This window comes from Tinamus guttatus, unplaced genomic scaffold, assembly GCF_059628265.1.
Source record: "Tinamus guttatus ecotype Peru unplaced genomic scaffold, ASM5962826v1 Tinamus_guttatus_pri_ptg000716l, whole genome shotgun sequence".
NCBI classification, from domain to species: Eukaryota; Metazoa; Chordata; class Aves; order Tinamiformes; family Tinamidae; genus Tinamus; species Tinamus guttatus.
The window spans coordinates 582,163-604,517 of NW_028289250.1; the positions used below are offsets into that span (position 1 = coordinate 582,163).

General features: G+C 37.9%; 1 protein-coding gene across 2 annotated transcripts in view; it reads left to right on the forward strand.

The window, feature by feature from the left end:
• SYNE1 (spectrin repeat containing nuclear envelope protein 1) overlaps window positions 1-22,355 on the forward strand; it is a 230,181-nt gene that overhangs the window by 186,707 nt on the left and 21,119 nt on the right. The window contains exons 122-130 of one of the 2 annotated variants that reach the window (XM_088537041.1): window positions 580-814; window positions 1,580-1,774; window positions 3,596-3,721; window positions 4,440-4,595; window positions 7,402-7,560; window positions 8,038-8,204; window positions 14,949-15,111; window positions 19,112-19,299; window positions 19,938-20,088. In XM_088537041.1, the coding sequence (XP_088393167.1) occupies window positions 580-814; window positions 1,580-1,774; window positions 3,596-3,721; window positions 4,440-4,595; window positions 7,402-7,560; window positions 8,038-8,204; window positions 14,949-15,111; window positions 19,112-19,299; window positions 19,938-20,088 (1,540 nt within the window). Of the gene's footprint in view, window positions 1-579; window positions 815-1,579; window positions 1,775-3,595; window positions 3,722-4,439; window positions 4,596-7,401; window positions 7,561-8,037; window positions 8,205-14,948; window positions 15,112-19,111; window positions 19,300-19,937; window positions 20,089-22,355 lie in introns of those variants that run through there. The other variant, XM_088537040.1, reaches the window with a different exon arrangement.

Here is a 22,355-nt window from a genome sequence, read left to right on the forward strand (position 1 = left end):
TACCAAATGTGATTTTTACAAACGAACATAAAGTGACAGATTTACAATGAGCTGCACTTGGCTTAAGCCATTTGGGCATTTACCTGTCCCAAGAGGATTTTGTGCTGGCACTTCAGATCAGTTACAGCACAAATGTGAAGAAAAGGTCATTCATGTCTCAGAGAATTTATTCTAAACACTTGTGATCAAATGAATGAAAATCAAATTAATGGCTTCAAAGTTATATATATATGCATTGGTTTTGCTAAGGGTATCATGGTCCTTGTCTAAGACAAAGTGCTTACTGAGATGTTAGGGGAGCTTGGTGTACTTCTGGGGGGAAGGAGGCAGTGTTACATGTGTGAAAGGTTTGAGGGATTTTTTAGTCTTGATAATTGGAGCGTATACCTGAAGTATGGGGTTCTCAACTTCAGTCAGCTTTTATGAGAATTCATTGTTTTTCTCCACATGCTTCATAGTCAGCAGCCAGAAAACATGTTCCCTTTCCCTCCAGTTTTATTTCGTTAAAGAAATGGATAATGGATCAAAATGTGAAGGTTATTATGTATTTATGTGTTCTTTTTTTTTTTTTTTAAACAGGGATGAGTTTTATCTGAAGCTGACACTTCTGAGTAACCAATGGCAGGGAGTAATTCGGCGGGCACAGCAGAGAAGGGGAATCATTGACAGCCAGATCCACCAGTGGCAGCGCTATAGGGAGATGGCAGAAAAACTGCGCAAGTGGCTGGTGGAAATGTCCTGCCAGCCAGTGAGCAGGCTGGGCAATGCTCCTATCCCCCTTCAGCAAGCCAGAGCTTTACTGGATGAAGTGCTGGTATGTCTAGTGTGTTTAAAAAAAGAGAAAAGAAAAAAAAATCCTTTTTATAGCCTTCGTACTTCATTCCATGGATCTGATGATTTCGGAAGTGCATTGGATATAGGTTGTCTGCTTTGCAGAAAGCAATACTGGATGTTGGTCATTCTTTGGAATTGATATAGCCTCAGGAGCAGCCCTTTGATGGGAAGGAACTTGAAATTCTTAACAGATTATGCAGTATAGAACTTAGGAACTCTCTTTGCAGCCTTGCTTGTTCCTCTTTTGCTTGTAAGTTACCTCCCAGTGAAGCTTTATTTGAAAGAATAAATGCACAGAAAAGATGCACTATTTTGAAGATGAATTGAAGAAAAAGGAGACTTTTGAGTATTTGATGTCCATCTTAATGCATCCATTTAACAGAATCTATTTAGCAGCTTGGTGTCTTAAAGCATTATAGCTAGAAGATACTGTATAATAATAAAGCTCATGAGCACAACAGGATCCAGAGGCAGCATTCCTCTTGAAGCATGATTGAGATACTGATATGAATGAGGAAGGAGTGAAGTCTTTATCTCTCTGGAAAAAAATCCTGTCTAACAGTGTGCTGCAGTAAGTGATTGTGAAAAGGATAAAGCATTTGGGCTGTAGCCAATGCTTAAGTCAAGATATTCTGTCTGGTAGTTTAAGGTTAATTTGTAAAATATGGGCTTTAGGATGAATTACACTGCATTGTTAACTTCAGTTAAAAAGGCAAACCTGAAAGAAAGTCATTGAACTTTGCAGCTTAAAGAGAAAGTTCTCATACGGCAGCAAGGGAGCTATATCCTCACCGTGGAAGCAGGGAAGCAATTACTGCTCTGTGCCGACAGTGGAGCAGAGGCAGCCCTGCAAACAGAGCTTACGGAAATTCAGGATCGCTGGAAGACAGCTAGCATCTGTCTTGAGGAGCAAAAGAAACAGTTTGCTTCACTACTGAAAGTAAGTGTGTGGTTTCTTCTATGCTTGTTCTTTCAGCAGGATCACAGTTTTGCATAGTGAATCTGGATGAAGTATTTTCAAGCGATGAGAGCAAATACAGGAATTGCATGAACTTGCCATTTCTATAAAGAAGAAATGGTATTTCTTCATAGTAGGCCTAAGTGCTAGTTGATGCTTTAATTATTTCTACAGCACTGCCAGCAAATGATACTACCAAACTCATGTGGCTTAAGAATTCCTGCAAGTCCCATTTTCAACACATAGCAAAAGTGTATTTTATTTTGCAGCATGCTGGTTACTGTATTACATACTGTATTGAAAATAAGATCTTATTCCCTCTATGTGCCAGTGTCAAGATCTATATAGCCACCAAGTAGTCTGTGATTTGTTTCAGTGTCTTCAGTATTTGCTGTTTTAGGTAAATTTCTGTAATCTTGGAAGAGGGAGCCTTGAGCTTTATTTTAGTGAAAGTGATGTCCAAAGTGTCTACTAACTTTACTGTAAACACTCAAGATGATAGGTAAAATTTAACTTTTGCCTGTGTTTTCCTCCCTTTTACTCATTCTAGAGAGAACAATTTAAAATTTATGCATGTTTAAGCAGACTAGGGCAAGTTACAGACATAGTTTTGTTTGTGAATAGCAAAAAGCAAAACAGTGCTAAGAAAACGAAGTATTATTTCAGAAACATTCAAATGCATAGGTCATTATTCCTTTTTCAAGCAGTGTGCCTTCTACCTCAGCTTCCAGTTGGTCTTCTGCCAAGAATTAAGTTACCAACTTTTAGTCTTGAATGCTATAATCTAGGAAGACTGTGGTATTTTGTGCTATTTTGTTCAAATAATATATAAAACTTGATACTTGAAGGAGAAGAAAGGAAATTACCGGGAAATTTGTGTAAGTGGCCCCGTGGATATCACTCCTTTACATGATATTGTCTTGGCCTAAAATATGTGACTTTTTACTGATCTTCTGACCAAATGAGAAGCACAAGCAGTGCATTCTAAAACAATATGTTTTGTCATTAAGGAAATCCCAGACGACTTGTTGTTTGTAATTCCACATCCTGACAAGGACCATGAAATATTTGCATGGATTGGGAAAAATGGAAGGAGAGAAATAGAAAGGCAGTGGTAGAAGGAAAGTAGCACTGAAACAGAAAACTAAGAAAACACAGTTCCCATGTCTGGTGGTATCACACAGTTGGCATTTGTTATAGGTTGACTGTTTTGTAATAGATTTTCGCTCTGTGAGTACTCCTTTTAATAAGCTTCAATACACAGGTAAGACAGTTAAAATAGTTCTGTCTGGTTACTGATTGATAAGTTGTGATTACTTATTTAAAATTTTGGAAAGTATGCAAACACTGAACTGCCTGTAGCTGATCATAATTTAGAAAGGCACTGCAGGTATTTCAGTCTGACCTGAATTCACACTATGCCTAGCTAGCCATTTTCTTCTGGAGCGTGATGCATCTGAATGGAGCTTTTGTGAAAGTAAAATGGCTTGTTTAACACAGGCATTCAAGAGAGGAAGTGGAAAATTGTTTTGAGAGTGAGAGGCATTGCTGAGAAGATCTAGACAACACTGTAATAGTAGACTTTGATCTGTGTGTTTCTACTGCTAGAGCTCTGCACAAAAGACAATTTGCCATGGTTGTATAAACGATACCAGCTCTGATACTGTTATGTAGAGGAGAATTTCAGTTCATGCTATTATTATGCAAAAGTTTGGGGTATTTAGTGGTTAATTAGTCAAATTGACTGACATGAGTATAATAGAGATCTGAATTAAAGTCTAATAATAATTATTTTGCCTTCAGGACTGGGAGAAATGTGAAAAGAACATAGGAGACTCCCTGGAGAAGCTAAGATCATTCAAGAAAAAGGTTTCTCAGCCTTTGCCAGAGCACCATGATGAGTTGCATACAGAACAAATTCGTTGCAAGGTAAAGCACTTGTCCGTTGACTATTTACCCTGTGTTTGCACACTTTATATACAACATCTTCCACTGTTAGTAGGCTTTAAATTACTGGCTAGCCAAGCCAAGCCATCACAGTGACAACCTAAGAAAGAGCAGTTGAGCAGTGCACCAGGTCAATCTCAACACAGTGTAAATCCCGCAGGGTAAAGAAAAAAATGATCAAAATGAGATCAGAATAGGGTCTGAAAAGCACTGTGAAAGTGTTCAATACTGGCATGTTTATTTCTTGAAGGAATAAAGCTTTCTCCAAGTGGGAAAAACAGCTAAACAGTTGTTTTAGTGCTTTTTATTACAGATACGACTTTAAGGCTGCAATTTAGAAACGTGATAAAACTTTAAAATACTCCCACTACAGAAAAATCCAAACCAATACTTGGAAGCCTCAAATGCCTTCAAACTTTGGAGGTGTTTGAGTGGTATTTTAGTTTGTGATGGCTTGTTAGAAGGCTGATGTATCATTCTGGATTGAGAAGGTACCTCTCTTCTAACTTTGAAAATGCTAAATGCTAAGGCTTGATGTTTTGTTTTTAAACAGACTGAAATAATCCTTTGCAATGCTCAGATACAACTTCATTAATTAAATGGGATAAAAATGTTATCTGCCTTCTTCTCGAACACATTCATTTTTTTGTGTGTCTTAGCAAGCTGGTCCTTTTTTTTTTTTTGCACTTCTTGTAATCAGGAATTGGAGAATGCTGTTGAAGGATGGACAGATGATCTTGCACACCTCTCTCTACTGAAGGATACGCTGTCTACGTATATCAGTGCAGATGATATATCAATCCTCAATGAGCGCATAGAGCTTCTGCAGAGACAATGGGAGGAGCTATGCCACCAGGCAAGTAGAGCACCGAGCCTTGATATATTTATTCAGGCAAGGTAAAAAAAAGTGTTGGAGTCAAAACTGAATGCAAGTGACAGCGATAGGAGAAGATGTATGTAGAGAAAGATACCATTCCAATTAAAACTTAGCCTGCCTGTTTGTGGAGAGCTTACTACTTTCACTGGCAGTACTGGAGCTGGGGAAACTACACCTGGCATTTCAAATATAACGTATAGCAAGATATGAAGTATGTTTTTTAGAATGAGGTATGCAAAGTTTACAAAATATGTTGGCCAAAACTAAAAAACAAATAAACCTTTAAAAATGACATTTTACTTAACTTCAAACTTGGGACAACAGTGAAGAGTCCTCAACAAGTGGAGTCATAGTCAAGAATCTAGTATCTGGAAGGATGCTGGGAATGACACAGTAATAATATGTTTATGAAAGGTCCTTTTTTTTCCCCCTTCTTTTTAAATGCACTCTTTATATTCTGGAAATGTTACAATCTGCATAATTATTTAAAACAAGTGCTTATCTCGCCAAGTCATCCTTATGAAACTCTCGTTTGTGAGGTTAATTCCATGCACGGTCAGTCAGCTTCTTAACTAGCTATAGGACGAGGTGAGCCACACTGGAAGGTGGCATTTGCTGTTTAAACTTGAAGTGTGTCTCCAGCTCTCTAGCTCGGGTGTTGGTGTGTGAGCAGGTGCATCCTCTGTTAGCCCTACTAAAAGGTTGCAGCTACTAAAAGCTCCTTCTGGAGCCCATGGGGGTGAAAGAGGCTTCTCCAGGGTGATTCAGAGCAGGAGCCTCCTCTCGCACACACCTCCCTGGCTTTCTCCCCCACAGCAGAGAGAACCCTGGATGACTAACGGCCTGATTTACCTAATGCATGAGGTATGGAAAGAAGTGTGCCTAACCTATCATGTCCTCACACTTCTCCTCCGCACAGACACGCGCTCTATTATGAAGAAGAAATTTCCGTGAAGAAACATTGTTCTTACCAGATCAAGTTAACTTTCACTGATGCAGTGATTCACTTTCATTTGCTGCAGTTACCGCTTGTATTTCTGCATCTCTTGAACTTTGTCACAACCTTGAGGTCATAGCAGATTTGAGAAAATGGCTAAAAAGTTGAACTGTACCACGTGGGCCAGTGGCCTGACGGGCTGGGGGAGAGCAGGATGAGAGCAGCTCAGGGCACCTTATGGAAGGAGGTGCATGCAGGAAGGATGTCCCCTCCCCACCTTTGCTTCATCAGAACTTCTGCACTGCTCGGAGCTTCTGGTTTTTCAGGCATGAGCATTTGCACTTCTCTTGATCTGAGGGTGATAAACGTGGCTGCAAGCTGCACTCGGCAGTACCATATGGTTTTCAGTGTATTTCTTGCCTCCTGTTGCACTTAGATAACCTGATAATGGACTCTCCCTCATCCTGCTTTTCAGACTATCCTCGTTTCTCTGGTACAGTAGAGATTGCAATGCTGACATACATGGACAAACTTGGAAATAGTTAACTTTATGTAAGGTACTTAGGAAGGCTGCAAAAAACCTCTAAAACTAGGGAAAACATTTAAAAGTTAATGGCTCAGAGCTTTTATGAGATGCATTTTAAGTAAGTCCACTTGGATACTTACAAGCTACAGTGTAGTCACTGCGTATATATGTTTATGGTAAAGGAGGGAGTCAAATACAGAAAGTTTACGTTAGATTTGTGCACACTGAGTGTTTCAGGATGTAACTAATGAAGTGCCGCACGTCGTTCAGCCGTTGCTTGTTTCCGGAGAGCTGCCATCAAGTTTAGAACCACAGAAAGGAAATGTCAGATCGTGTTTATGCTCCTGTTAAATCTAACATTGTAGTTAAAGAATACAGGGAACATTTTTATTATGAAAACGTAGTCTTCATCTTCTCAGTTCAGATTCTGATATAAGGTCAGAAACAACTTGGATTGCAATGGAGGCAAAGTAAGTAGTTGTACAAATGTCACAAACCGGAGAGATGACTTTGTACTAACCTTCTGCAACTCTCTTGATTTCAGTTTCCATCCCTGTCTGTTACTAACCTCTCTCTGAGATGGAGCCATGTCTTTAGCAATTTCTTAACAGAGCACTGTTTTTCTTCTTCCTGCATTAACCACAGGTTCATCTGTTTTAACTGACATTTTATGCCTATTCCTTTGTGTTGCATCATACCTTAATTCTTTAGAATCTCTAAAGTCGTCGTGCCAGTACTACAGAAATCATCATATATAAAATGTGTATATGAGAACTCCAGTAGAACATTGCTTTTGAAAAATACAGTATATGTTTGGTTTAACTCTGCTTACAAATAATATTCATGCACAAATTGTGCAATCTTTTAGAGTTTTTTTCTGTGTTAGATATTGTTCTGCATATAGCTAGTCTGTGCTTTGATCAAGCATTTGTATCTTCCTTTTTTCTCTAATGTCTCTGATGAAAAAAAAAACTTAGTATACTTTATAGCATTTATAAGTGAGCAAAAAGCGCAAGGAAATTTGTTTGTCATAATGAAACCTTTGAGAACAGAGATATTAACACAAAGAATATATTCATGATATTCTGCACGTAGCTTGGGTACCTCCTTTTATGCAGCAGGATCTAGCTAACAGGAATCTAGAGATTAACATTACCTTTAAACTCACATGGTCATGCAGGAACAGTTTACTTTAATAGCAGGTAATTGGCAGGAATATATTTGCAGAACCAGAAGAATTCATCTTGAGACATGAAGTGCTTCAACCATCCCTTAAACGCATGTGTTAATTTGTTGTTTTTTACCCCCGGAAATGTTTTAAGGTCTCTCTACGTCGGCAGCAAGTAAGTGAGAGATTGAATGAGTGGGCTGTCTTCAGTGAGAAGAACAAGGAGCTCTGTGAGTGGCTGACACAAATGGAAAGTAAGGTTTCTCAAAATGGTGACTTCGTCATAGAAGAGATGATTGATAAACTTAAAAAGGTATAGTGTTTTGTGTGTGCACTTCCATATTATCCTTTTACTGCTTGCTTCATTTGTGTTGCACAGTGACTACAGCAGAAACTAGTAGAATTAGCAGAACTGGAAGTGTTACCTGGCCTGGATGTTTATATGTTCCAATAAACACTACTTGCTTGTGTTCTCTCTTCTCTCCTATCTTTCTTGAGGTGGGATCTTTCAGGATTTTAGAAAGTTGTCTAAGTGAATGCCAGGTCAAAGGCAATCAATTCCTCGAGTAAATGTCCAATCAGAGTTGCCTGTGAAGGGTATCTTAGCTATAGTATGCATAGTTAAAGAACAGTTTCTTTCATTCTTCTGATGCAGTTTTTCATGATTATGTGAAAAACTGATTTAAGACCATGTCTCTCCATTGTATTAAACACCAGAAAAACAAAAACGTATTAAAATTTGCTTGTATTTTTGTTGAACCCTCACCCTTGATTTCTCTTTGCTGACCAGGATTATCAAGAAGAAATTGCTATAGCAAAAGAGAATAAAATCCAGCTCCATAAAATGGGAGAGCGACTTGCTAAAGCTAGTCATGAGAGCAAAGCATCAGAAATTGAATACAAACTTGGCAAGATCAATGACAGATGGCAGCATCTTCTAGATCTCATTGCAGCCAGGTAAAACAGTAGATTTCATTTTAAGTGTTATACAGGACAAATTAATGGAACTAGATACTGTTAATTTAAAATCTTTTCTCTTGCCCACCTTTTCATATTAACTGTGAATTAGTTTCTTCTCATCCATTATCCTATTTTAGTGATATTTTCCTTGTTCAAGATTCAGTTTAAAACATGAACCAGTTAGAATGACAGAATTGGTTACAGTCAGATTTACTGACTCATGATCAAATACAGTCTTTTTAGATTCACTTGCATGCTTAAAACTAAGTATAAATGCAATTTTTTAATCTTAGCAAAAAGAGTTTGACTCTGGATTTTCAAAAATACTGTTGCAAAACTAAATCTTTATTTTCCTGCCTGATTATTTTTGACTGATAGAGAAGAGTAAGGGCAGGTAGATGTATACACATGCAAAAAGGCCTAAAGATTCCTTTTAGTTAAGGTCAAAAATTGAACGATTTTTATTACTTAAAGAATAACAGAGTTGTTGCTTGATGTATGGAGATACTGATTTATTTACATTTGGGCACTTTTTGCAGTGAGTTTACTACACTTACAGATAAGAATTTTGTCACATTCGTATATATACACAACTTCTTATAAGGTATATGTATGAAATATTTTACACTTCTGAGATTTAAAAAACATGTGGGTGTAATACTTCAATCAAATTTGCAGCAAAAAGGTTTATTTCATTTTGTTTTCTCATCCAGTGGGCAGCTTTCTCTTCTGTTTGGTTTACTGCATTCTTGCTCTGCAATCTGTAGGCATGAAAGCAGTAAATTTTATGTAAGCAGAAGAATTCTATTGGCTCCAACTGCTTTTATAGTGGCTCATTCTGAAGCAATGGAAGCTGCGTAATTCTTAGAGAACATTAAGTCAGGATGTGGGGCACTACAGACGAGGAGCCTGCAGGTTGCAGAGGATATGATACATCGCTGGTTGTTGAACATAACAAGTATTTGCCATACGTCATTTGAAATATCTGTGTAAATTTCTTGTTCTCAGGCAAAATGTACTTTCTTTATGTTTAAATCACATGAATCAAGTGAAAAGTAATGACATACACAAATGCCAAATGCATTTTAAAAAATCTGTATGGCCTATGCAGTACGGGCAATCAGTACCTTATGTGAGTCAGGTGGGACTTCTGGATTCTGCAGCATTGTTGGGGTCAAGGGGAAGGATGCTATAAATGGAAATACCATCCACTTCTTCAGTGTTCTAATTCAGTTTCCACAAAGCAGGTTTTACTAATTTGTAATAGAAATCATTTATTCCCAGATCACTTCTGCTAACTAGTTGGACTACGTTTCTAGAATGCTCAGGATTGTTGTATACAGTTAAACAGATAAGTCTTTACATGCCAGACCTTACTGAAGCAAAGCAAAACAAAAAAACACCAAAAACCCACGCCTCTGTCAGGTTTCAGTGTTGCATTGCTGAAGTTACAGGAACAAACACTGGAAAGGCTTGATACTAGGTACTAGATTATGGAAATTTTGCTAGTTTGTTTGTAGCTTAGGCAGTAAGTCTGTAGTTGTTAATTACCATGTGCAGAGTGCTTGTAGTGGAAGTCTGATTCCCACTGGACAAAAATATTTGCATCCCCCAAGCTAATTTTTAAAAGCCTCCAGGCTCTGCAGTATGTGGTGTTAGATATCTGGGTATGTTCCTGTTTTGTCATTTTGGGCTGAAGTTTGCAGTGTATCATATAACATGAATTTTGGCTGCATTCAGCTAGTAAATGATGTTGAGAATAAAACACACCTTTCCATATTCTGAATCCCTGGCAGGATTAATAAATTATTATAGCCTGTGCATTTTTCTGTAAAGCTACAGACATCCTTTGCCTGGCGTGTTTTCTGTAGTAATTTGTTTCCTACAGCTGTGAACTGATAGAAAGTTTCCAATATGTTTCCAGTCTAAATCCCTAACTGCTAATTTTATGCTCTTTGGAATTATTCCACTCCCCCGCAAAGGCTTCTTTCTTTCTCCCATTCTGTTTCCTTACCCACATTTTCTTACTTGCCTCTCCATTCTAAGGTCTGCAAAAGAGGCAGTTACAGGAAGGTAGTTTTATCTTGCATGAGAGATGTTTTCCATTTCTGTCCTCTAAGCAGGTTTTCCTCATTCAAATGAAACTTCAGATGAAACAGTCAGATATGTAGGCCAGCTGCAAAAAAAGAAAATAAATAAATAAACGCTGCAGATGTTTACAGCCACCAAACAGCTGCAACTGCTCGAGCTTTGCGAGCAAGGCTTTGTTGTAGGTTTTTTCTCCCTCCCCGTAGCGCTCATGCTCCGCATTCCTGGAGATGAGGCCTGGCACATGTCGATGAATGCAGGTTTTATTTAGAAACATGACCACTTGTCACCATTCAGTCTCATGTTATCAAGCAACGTCTGCTAGCATTTGTTTGGCGTGCGAACATTTTCGGTACAGTACTCACCAGCAAAGAGAAGTTTGTCCCCTTCCCTCCCCCCTGCCCAAAGCACAGTCTTTGCAGGCTTTGGGAGTGCAAGTTCTTCTTTTTAATGCTGGAAAATTTCATGGTGGTGGCGGAGGACTTTTGCGCCGTGCGGATGGCGGAGGACGGCAGTGAGGACTCAGACCTCCCAGACTGTAATTGTGATATCACAAGGCAGGCAGCTCCTTTTCTTTCCTTGTCATTGATACAGTTATTGGTGAAATCTTGGCTTGCTTGGAAATTAATTCAAATACTCGTATGTAGAGACCACTACCTTAACTAAAAATGACTCTTTCCTGCTCAGTTTTAAAAATAGTGGAGAGTGATAACAGCCTACTTTGTTTTACAGCTATAGCCCTTTTGGATCTTGGAATAACTTTTCATAACTGACACAGACTAATAAAATCTCTTAACCATCTGAAAGAAACTCTAGACTGGTTTTACAGTTGTTTTTAAATGCAAGAACATGTACACGCATGAGAGAGAGCAGACTTTGTATTTGTCTGCTCGCTGTTTGTGTCATCAAAGGGGCATGGCTACAAGCAAAAGGCAGAGAAGGAGAGATACCGTATAGAAAATATTTCAGACTTGACAGGCAGAGGCTGGGCTGTCCTCTACATTTTAATTAATATTTTGTAACTATATGTAACATTTTATCTGTGAACTCAGCTGTGAACTCAGTCCACACCTTCTTGGATTTTTCATTCAAATTCTGTTTTTTCCTCTTCACATTGTTTTCTGTTTCTGCTGTTTCTAAGCCTATAAATTTATTCCTTGAAAGGAGAAACTGTCTGATCCAACAAGGAAATATAACTGGCAGTACTGTTCATGCTTTGGACAATACTTTTTATTAATCATAAAATATCCTGAAACTGATTTTTTTTTACATTGTTTAGGTTCAGGAAATGCATGTGCAGTTGGTACAATTTCATAGGATAAGTGTTTCTTGAAACTGTCTCAAATTTGAAGTAGAATTTTTGCACTTTCCTACTTTCCACTGGCTTTGTAGAGACGTAGCTTTCTGACTGTTTTGATGTTGTTTTCTTAAGTTTAATATTAGTAACCAGCTGTCTAAATGACTAATACAGTAGCTATGTGTTCTATATGATACATTGTTATGGATTTACACTGCTGTTCCTGTTCAGGTTTAAGTGGAATCTGAGGCTGTTTAGGATAGGACTAGTTGAATTAAAGCAGTTTGGACTTAGTTTCAGCTCAAAAAATTCTCCAACTGCCTTGTCTTAATGTAAAACAGGCATTTTAAAAATATATTGCTTTCTTGGGAAGCTGTAGTGTGGTATTTGCAATGTAGAAATGCAAGTATCATAAGTTCATTTAAATCTGCAGATGAGTTTTACTGAATAAACTGCAGGAAAAAAAATGAATTATGCAGCATTTTCCTTTCTGAGCAAGGTCATGCATAAGCAATAACATGGTCAGCAAGTACAGTGTCCATAGTGTCTTAGGTATTTTAAAATTTAGAAACCCTGGAATGTATATGTCCTTTAAAATGTTATGGGTCCAACGTATTGTTTTGAATTTGAAATCCTCATTTTCAAGCTGAGAAATTATGTCAAGCCCTCTGCAGTATCATGCTTAATGCTGCAAGAAAGGCATGAGGTTATTATCAGAATATTTAACTTTTTAAGCATAATATTGTAAATGAAATTTCAAAAGGTCGCAGTTGTGGTTAGCCAGGCTTCCCACGTATTTGGATGGTGTATAAATTGCCCTTTGTCTCTAAGTGTGTGTCAGTTCATTTGCTTTCAGATCCTAACGTTAACATGGGAAGGTGGGATTCTGAGCTGGGGGATTTTTAAGGGAAAGGTACATCTTTGCTGCACATGTTATGCAGTTGTTTGTATGCAGGCAAAAGGTTCAGTGAGATGTATAAACCCAGAAAGAAACTGTTGTGGGTGATGGATTAGACATATCATTTGTTTGCAGATACGTTTTCAGAGTAACTAGGGGCACAATACTGTTGAGTCAGAAGAGTAACTGCGGCACAATCCAAGAAGCCATTATTTTTTTTGTCTGTATTTCTATCCTGGACAAGGATCCTCTTGTGCTAGACTATATAAACAGAGAACAGTATGACAACCCTAAACGTGTGTGTGAGAAGGATTGATGGTGTCATTTTTTTGATTTTTTTTCTTTTTTCTCCTTTGGGAGTTTAGACGTAGGTATAATTACAAATCACATCGATCCTTTAGGGGGAGGGCAGGTTTAGTAGTAAAAATTGGTTTTGTTTGGAGGTTTCTTTTAATACGCTCCTTTTTCTTTTTTCCTTCCCGTGATTAACTTAGATAATGAAACAGAAAACAGCTCTATTGTAGGCATCTTTTTACTCTGTCAGGGAAGCATCCCCATGCAGTCCAGCTGAGTCAAGGAGGGTATTTTCAAAATGACAGGCTGCTGACTTGCAGTCAGGCAGGTGCTGCAGACAAAATGTTGCTAAAAACCAGCACAGACTGAATTTAACAACTGTAAACAAGAAAATCTTGGTCCACGGCTCAGGCTTGCAAATGCTGGAGTAGTGTTACGTGTGTGTTGATGTGACTCATAGTTCCTTTTCCGGCTCCGGCAACATGCAAAAGGTCAAAGCATCCAGCCTTGCAAATCTAAGAGTAGCAGGGGCTTGGTTTTAGTCATATTGCCTTTAGTGTCAATGGCAGAAAAGCTGTCTCTGAGGCCTAGGAGAGGGAAAAACAGTCTTACGCAACTTACGTGCAACTTTCAGTGGGTTAAATATACACAGTACAGCGTGTATTGCACATAGTGAGGGAGGGTGGTGCTCCAGACACTGACTGCTCACCGCATATTTTTCCACATCTATTTTTCCTGTAGCTATGTGTCAGGGTAAGCTGATGAAGGGGAATTGAAGTGGGGAAGGCTTTCAGCAGATTCTGTTGCGTAGTCTGCATAGCCGTATTTTCAGATTACCCACATTTTTTTCAGATTACAACTCTGCAGCTGTTGGTCATGGGACTCTGGCATTGAAGCTGCATTTGAACTGTTCTTAATCACGCTTTCTTATGAGCTACAGTTTGATCATCTCCGATCTGGAAAGAGATGGAAAAATCAAAGATTTAACAGTCCTAAAGTTTTTAAAGTTAATACTAAGATCTCTGCATTTAACTTTCGTGAGAAAAGGACATCCACATTAGGTTCTTAATGCCCATCTGCAACTACTGCATTGAGTTTGGAAATACTTGATAAATTTGTCATTTAATATTATGGAAAAATGCACATTGCTTAAATACAGGTTAGCAAGGTGGTGTTTTGTTTGACAGATCCATCAATCTGTTATTTCTCAACCCAGTTTCATTGGTGAATTTCCAGCTGCACTCGACTCCTAAAGCTTTCTGATTTTGGAGCACTTGTGTGGGAGAGCAATAGAAGCATGAAAGGGAATATTACTCAAAATTGTTTGTGGTACATAAAAGAAGAAAGAAAGATTAGAAACAATTTCAAAATGCACCAGTGTATTTTGTGTAATGTAGTGGTAGAATGAAGGAAATTACTGCAAGACATTTTTACTGTTACGACAGGCTGGAAAAAATATTGGGGGTTGGGTGAAAGTTTAGTCAGATTTACCAAACTCCCTTATCTAACATTTCATGGAATTAAACACTGACCATTGCTACTACATGTTAGAGTCACAAGGAATATACTATTTAGAAATCACTATGAAGTTACATTTCAGTCTCATCTGTTTAAATCTGATGGCCTTTAAGACCAGCAGCTTAAAGCAGCCCTTGGGATTCAGGGATTCTCACTAAATTCTTAGTTCAAGTTCTTTCACTAAAACTTATTTATTCAAGGATACAACTTACTCTTACAGTTCACTGTTACAATAGGTCAGTGTCTTACCAGGATAAGAAAACCCAGTTCATCCTCTCTATCACCAATACTGGTTAATTGTGATTTGTGGGTTTTTTTCTGGTGTGGGAAGATCTTTTACTTTCTGTTAGTCAAATAACTAAATTATTTAGATTCCTTGGGGTATTTTTGTGTGTGAATTCACTTTTAGTTTTTCCCTAATAAACATCTAATTCAAGTGATAAAAGTGCAGAAGTTTTGAAAACTTTGAGTATAAGCGTGCTCATAATATTTCTTAACCAGAACCTATGAATGCAGCATTATTTATTAAAGGAAGACTTCTGACTGCAGCCTGCAGTCTAAGTTCTGTCTCTAGTGTGAATCCTCCTGAAACACTTGAGAAATTATCCTTCATGGTTACTTATGCTCCTATTTCTTTTTTTTACAGGGTGAAGAAGTTGAAGGAGACCCTGGTTGCAGTGCAACAGATGGAAAAGAATATGAATAGCCTGAAATCTTGGCTATCCCACATTGAGTCAGAGCTGTCCAAACCTATCGTCTATGAAACTTGCAACTCTGAGGAGATACAAAGGAAGCTAAATGAACAGCAGGTAAAAGATAAAATGAGATAGAAGAGTAAAAATCTTGACATGGCCACCACACTTATCAGGTGCATGATAGTGTGGAAAGAACCAAAGAGTGTCCTAGGGCTGTCCGTATTCACCTCAGTGCTTAGAGGGCATGAGGCAAAGAAGAGGTCTTTAAATTTCAAGGCAAGTGATACTTACTGTGTCACTTATAGAGCCTTCTGCTGGCTTTGACTTCGAATCTACCAGGAGCTGCTTGACATTCCTGTGTAAGGTAAGGCACCAAGAGATGAACCTGAACGAGCTATTGCAATTGTTTTATTCCTTTGAGGATTGTTTTTTGTTTGTTTGAATTGCCTTGTCTGTTCCCAGAGGCAAAACTGACACCTATTACATCTTGCAAATTTTGCACATGCTTGAAAAAGACTATTTTTAGCAACCTTTCTAACTCTGTTTTGTTTTGCAGCTTGTAAACATGTTTGAGAATCACTTTGCACGCAAAGATGCATGAACTATACATTTAAAGTTAAAATCAGTTGTTTCACAGTGCGCAAAGCCTTTATGCAGTGCTAGAACAAAGCAATCAACCCTGGAAGGGGCAGATAAATGTTATGTCAAGCAGTTTTTTGGCATTACTATAAATAATACAGCTAAGAAAATTTACTATACTTTTTTTCCTCTTCCACTTCACTGCTACATTATGTGCATGTCTTACTGATTATGGAAAAGTATTAGTTCCTTTCAGTAGAAGGAAATATGTGGGCTCTCCGTACATCAGCTGCTGAATGTAGTTTTATTCAGAAGCACAGAACTGGGAGGACTGTTGCTGTATTATATCCCATGTTGCAGCCTTGTTGGTTATTCCTTGGCAAGAATGTCTTTCTGGTGTTAGTGTCAGCCTCACTGGTGTTGAGTTAGATGTTCTTCCCCTGAGTACTCTTCCTCCAGAGCACATCACCCTCCAGATTAGGAAGAAATTTGTAGAAAGAGGAGTGCCAGGATCCTTTGGGGATTGTTAATTAATTTATAAAATACACAAACTGGCATTTTGATCTTTGAAGCTGAGCCTGGCAGCTTGGTTTATCCAAGAACCCAATAACTTCTTCAGTGATACTTCGGAATTCCTTACTGATTTACCATTGCAATGCAGAAAAGTAATAAATTTTATAGTTTATAGAGTTATAAGCTGTTATATGCAGTTTACACAGGGTTAATAATTTATAACACACAAGAACCATCTCTAATGTGTTTTTGAGGTGTTAAAGTGCTGTGTAGAGCTAAATGTTCCTGGGAGTGAACTAGGTACTTGAAATTTTTTAGTAGCATCCTTACGCAGGCACTCCACATTTTATACAAAACTTCCTTATGAGAAGGAAGCTCTCTCCTTCTGGGCGTGGAGAAACTAGTGTCTCTGTTTTCTGCTCTTTCCTCATTGTGGTTCCTGTCCAGTGACAGAATACTCTAGCAGTACTCTGGCCAGTACTCTCTGGCAGTATAAGTAGTTTCACTGGAGCTCCAAAGGCAGAAAGTCGGGATGAACTTTATCCTGGGAGGATACCATGTTTGGATTGATTTTGATAATGTTACAGACAATGGTTATAGTAAAACACACAAGAAAACAGTTAATGTATGGAAACACGCATTTTTAAGACTAGCAGACTGTATAGCTATTCACTGCAATGAATGCAGTCAAAACACCAGTATATTGACTGCTTTCTCAAATATTTCATCCACTTTTTTTTCTTCCTTGTTAATGTTCTTATATTCTTTTCCATGTTTGGTCTTCCACTGAGGCCATGTTACCTTCTCTGCTCATACTGCTATTGGTTCTTTAGATGCAAAATTATATAAAAAATGTCGTATTGTGAAAGTGGAGAGCCAAATCCTATTTCTGTAACTTCAAACATCATCTCTTTCTGGCAAGAATCAGCCAAGAATCAGCTCTGTAGTTGCTGTTCTCTGTAGTGAAGTTGGATCTCTTGGGGAAATTGCTGTAACCTCACTGCAGCATTTTCATGGCTTCGCAAGCTGCATTTCAAGGATTTTTTTTTAATTTACTTTCCACATCTACTATGACTTCAAATGTAAAAAAAAATAGCATCTGCTTTGGGGATGATCAAAAATCTGGAATGTGGATGCTGTATGTGAAAGACAGCAGTGCATAAAAGCAGTGTTCCTTGTATGAACTAACCAAAAGGCTAATTGTTCTCTAATAAACATGGAATGTTAAAGAAGTCGGGAAAGAAATACAAGGCTATGGAGGAAAAAACAAAAAAAGAAAGAAAGAAAAGCATTGTAGACATCACTCACAGGAAGATTCTGTGGGTGACAGAAGAGTTTAGTCCTAAGGTATCCTCAGGACCAACTTTGCAGTTCTTATTACCACTCTACTCCAAAATAGTACAGAGGAGATTGTGTTACCTGAACTGGCTTAACCTCAGGTTTCATAGCTGTTTGGAGTGTCTTTCCTAGAATATTGCATCTATTTATAGTACTCACACTTATATAATATCTGAGGATGGGGAGAACGAAGAATAAGCACTTGAACATCATGATGAAAGACAGTAATTTGCAGGCAAGCAAAAGTCTTCTCCAGCCAGCGCAGAAGAAAATACTGCAGTTTTCACTCAGTGGTCACAGCAAAATATCCCTTCTGTCTCACAGATGAGAGGAGGAAGTGGATCGCTTCAGTAATTGACTCCATTTGATGTTATTATGAACAATTAGATGCTTGATTTAAATTGGGCTAGGTCCATTTCAAAACTACTGGGTTTTTAAGAGTGTGCATTTAGATACATAGATCTCATTTCCTGCTGGAGGGCATGAACTTCATATTGAAAATTGTTAAAAAAGTTTCTCTAGAGTATAAATCTCTGTAGACATATGGCCAGTTCAGACCTGTTCTATTTTTGGCAGTTTCTCTTGTATGCCATTCTTTATTTCACTAATAAAATTATAAAGTTTATCTCTATTCAGCTTTAAGTTATCCAAGTTCTCGCCCCCCTAAATAAACTTCCATATTTCTGATAATCCTAATAGCTGTTCTCTTTACCTGAACTAGAAGTTAATACAGTATTCTAGATGTAGTTTTGTATGGCGACATTAATTCTTCTTTGTCACTGCTGGGATTATGTTGCCTTAGCAATGCGTGTGTCCATCCTAATTTGTCCATTTCATATACTAATGATATCCTGAAATGTAATCAGAAGTCAAACAGGTTTTCTTTTCCTTGCACTTTTCCAACAAAAACAACCAGTTAGCTTTGTGGTTTGTCTGTCTTTGAATCTGTAGTTAAAACAGAAGCCGAAATATTATTTCAAGATGAGATATTGGCATCAGTGCAGAATAAGCCATATCAAACAAGATATTTGAGAAATAATACTGAGCACATGTGATAAGTGCTAAGATAATGTGGATTTTCAACTGTTTTGAGTCTCCCTTTTTATTTCCAGTGGTTACATTGTAAAACTGTAAACTATAGGAAGAACAATTTCCTGTTGAAGATGCGCTGCTGGACAGGTCCTGCTGCTGACCTCATGCTGAACATGCCACTGTGCAGCTAGCTTATGTGAGGAAGAGTAGGCACAGGAAGGGTACCTTTGTCAAATGAGTGCAGTAGAGAAGGACATATTTCCTTGTCACATTTCTCTTCCTAACTTCTGCTTTACTTTCTCTGTGGTAATGAGAAAGGGGTGGGAGTAATTCCATCATTCAGTGGTGATTTTGATTAAATGTAAATGAAAGATCCTCAGCTTGACAGTTGGGCTCTGACAGTTTTTACCAGGTGTTGTTCTGATGTTTGTAGGTCCTGGGGGAGCTGTGCATGCTGCAACGTTTTCCTAGCCTTGTTGGCAACATTGCAACACCACTTGTGTAGATGCAATCTCTTAATACATATTCATCTGATGTTTTTTCCCTGTTTGTAACCTCATTAAATTTAGGTTTGAGCAAGTAGAAGAAAAAATGCTTTTGCATATATTCCTTTTTTGCAGTTTTTCTTAAGAATTAACTTCTTGAACTGCAGGTCCTTCAGAAGGACATAGAGAAGCACAGCACTGGAGTGGCATCTGTTCTCAATCTGTGTGAAGTGCTTCTCCATGACTGCGATGCATGTGCCACAGAAAAAGAGTGTGACTCTATCCAGCAGGCCACGCAGAATCTGGATAGAAGATGGAGGAACATTTGTGCAATGTCAATGGAAAGGCGACTTAAGTAAGTCTACAATGCCTCCAAACATTTCCTTCTATACAAATGGGAATTATGTGATCACACTGCAGAACTGAAGGGGTCTAATGAACAGAAAATATAATACTTTGAATAAGACATAGTAGTTATCGTGCTATGGAAAACAAAATTAATAGGAGGTTGCATTAATAAACACTTTTATACAAGGTACAGATGTACTGCAAAAACAGAAGAATGCAATAAAATGTTAATTTCACTCTGTAATGCAGAATGATGAGTGAGAACTCTAAAATACATACTGCAGCATCTTTTATTTTTCTATAAGAAAAGGTTCAATAGCTGTAGGTAGTATGAGAATTCTCATCTCTAAAATATTTGTTTATCTATCTGTACTGGACTGCATTTCTGAAGTTATTTAGAATACACTCAGATTTTTAACACTTCTATTGTGTGCTTATAATATTCCTTCTATACTTATTCCAAAATTTGATATGCAGCACACTTAAAAAGATTGTCAGCATCTTATGAGTTAGATTAAGAGCCTGGTATTGTTTGGTGCAGTGTTGGTCCACTCTTGCAGAAGATAAGTTAAAGTACAGTAGGTCAGCTGGCCTTCAGTCCAAGCATTTCCTGGCCTTCAGTCATAATTTTCCATTATCTTGCAGAATTGAAGAGACATGGCGTCTATGGCAAAAGTTTTTGGATGACTACTCTAGATTTGAAGACTGGCTAAAAATCTCTGAAAGGACAGCTGCTTTCCCGAGTTCCTCTGGTGTGATTTACACGGTTGCTAAGGAAGAACTAAAGAAATTTGAGGTGACTTACGCTGCTTGAAATTTAATATCTACTGATCATATTACAGTAGCCAGCTGGTGTTCTTCCTTTCCATACATAAGTCATTCAACAGAGACTAATATTAAAATGTTGGAGTTGTTGATTTTGCAGCTGCTCTCACTGGCAGGTCTTTAGGACAAAGGAGCATGGAAGGTGGAAACTGAAAACACTAATAAGTCAATCCATTCTCATGTGCCATTGTAGAACAAAGTTACTTTTTCTGAAGCTTTCAAATATGCCCACTGAGGAGGTGGTCCACAACATTTATAAGTCACCTTTGAGAACATATACATTCTTCATATGCAATGTCACGTGCTTTTGCTTTTGCTGTGACTTCATCCCCTTACTTTAGTCGGAAACCATCCCTTTAACTTTTTGTCTATATTATATGCAATATGCCCATTTTAGACACAGATCCTTGAAATGCATACATGTGAAAGTGATATTATATGTCCACATGGTGTCCCCCCTGACTTAAAAGTGTATGTTCGAGAATCGACAAGTTATCACTTCAGTCAATGCTGAACTGCCTTAACAGTTACATAACTCCATTGTGTCAACTACTGTGTGATGCTAGTCACATAATTACAATGCAATATGTGTATGTAAAGTCCCTACACACACTCCTTGTGTGGTCAGTCACAACTGAGAAAAATAATTCTAAAAAAGAGCAATCATGGGTGTTATTTAGAGAATTCTGTAGAGTTGGATGCTATAAGGTATATGCTGTGAAGAACTGCAGATTTTTTGGTTAATCCTTCTGGATCTAACAACTTGATCAAAAACATAAACTGCAAAGTTTTGTAATGCTTTAGACAGAGTCAGATTTTATTATTGACATTGACATTTTTTGAATATACTGGCCAGGTTTTATTTTTCAATTCTACCACACTTCTTTAATTAGAGTGAGGTAGAAAACTGCTATAGAATATAGATGTTTGCTTCCTGGCAATGAATACACTGTCTCAGAGCTTCTTCCCCTTTTCCCTTCATCCAGTCATCAGGATCTGGTATCTTGTGTAGTGAGTAAATGTATGGGAAACAGCAGCAAAAATATCTTGCCTGCCTTTGATTTTTCACAGCAGACTCCAAGTCTATTCCACTGATGTGTTTTCTTGCTTTTTACACAGACCTTCCCTTTCCTGCAGGCTCATGGAATTTTTACTGCATACATGGGGTCAGCAGCTCTAGCTGTAAACAGAACAGTGTAGCAGCCTTTTCCAAAAGCAGCTTTGCATATAGTTTGGTTCTGCTTCTCTCTGAGGGGAGGCCAGTGACAGGAAAGGAGTGTGTAGTTCTACAACTACCAGAAAGCAGAGATGAAAATCACAACTGCTCTGATCTTCAAATTCAGTGGAATTCACCAAGTTCATTGTAAAGTTAGGGCCGTCTGTGTATATTAACTGAAACGATTTAACTACTTTTTTTTTTTCTAATTTCATATCCTCCTCCATATCCTCAGTTGGATTAAAAAAATAACTGAGAACAACAGACTGTGTTAGAACCTTTCTCTTATTGAGAATGGAGATACTGACTTCACTGTACACAGTCAAACTGCTGTTCTCTCTGCTGGTACAGACAAGTGAAAAGAGGTCACAGGAAAGAAGGCAAAAAATAAATTCCTGTGTAGTTGAACTGAAAAAGTGGAAAACAAATGTGCAACTGTTCTTTTGCTGGACAAGACTTGCTAACAGGTGAAGCAACAACTGTAAAAATGCACACGTGTAGATTTGTGTGCCTAATAAATATAAAGTCACGTTTGTGCATCAACTGTGAGAATTCCTCCTCTTTTTTTTCCCCCTGTGCAATTTTAGCTGAAGACAGTTCTGCTGATAATTTCATTCCAGCTGCAAGTCCGATTGCTCCTTTTTTGTTGCCCCATCCCCAATATAATTTGCATTTAAACAGTTCTACAGAGAGGGCCATGCAGGTTTTGATCTTTTCCTTTTTTTTCAAATAGGCTATTTATTTTGTCTCTGATCTTGGCACAGAAATGTGCTTATTTCATTTTTAGCTTGCACGGTATGAATAGTGTATAATGTTTACAGAGATATTTTATTTACTGCTGTTTTATTGATATTTTCAGTACAGAGGTGCACTGTCTGCCACCCCCTGGCTTTTCTTGTCAAGGGTAGTGACTAGTTTTGAAAGGAATTGTTTGTTTATTTACACTGTGAAAAATATGGGAGAAAGAAAATTGGAGAATTACAATGGAAGCCAAAAACTGCTCACCTTTGTATTACTCATAT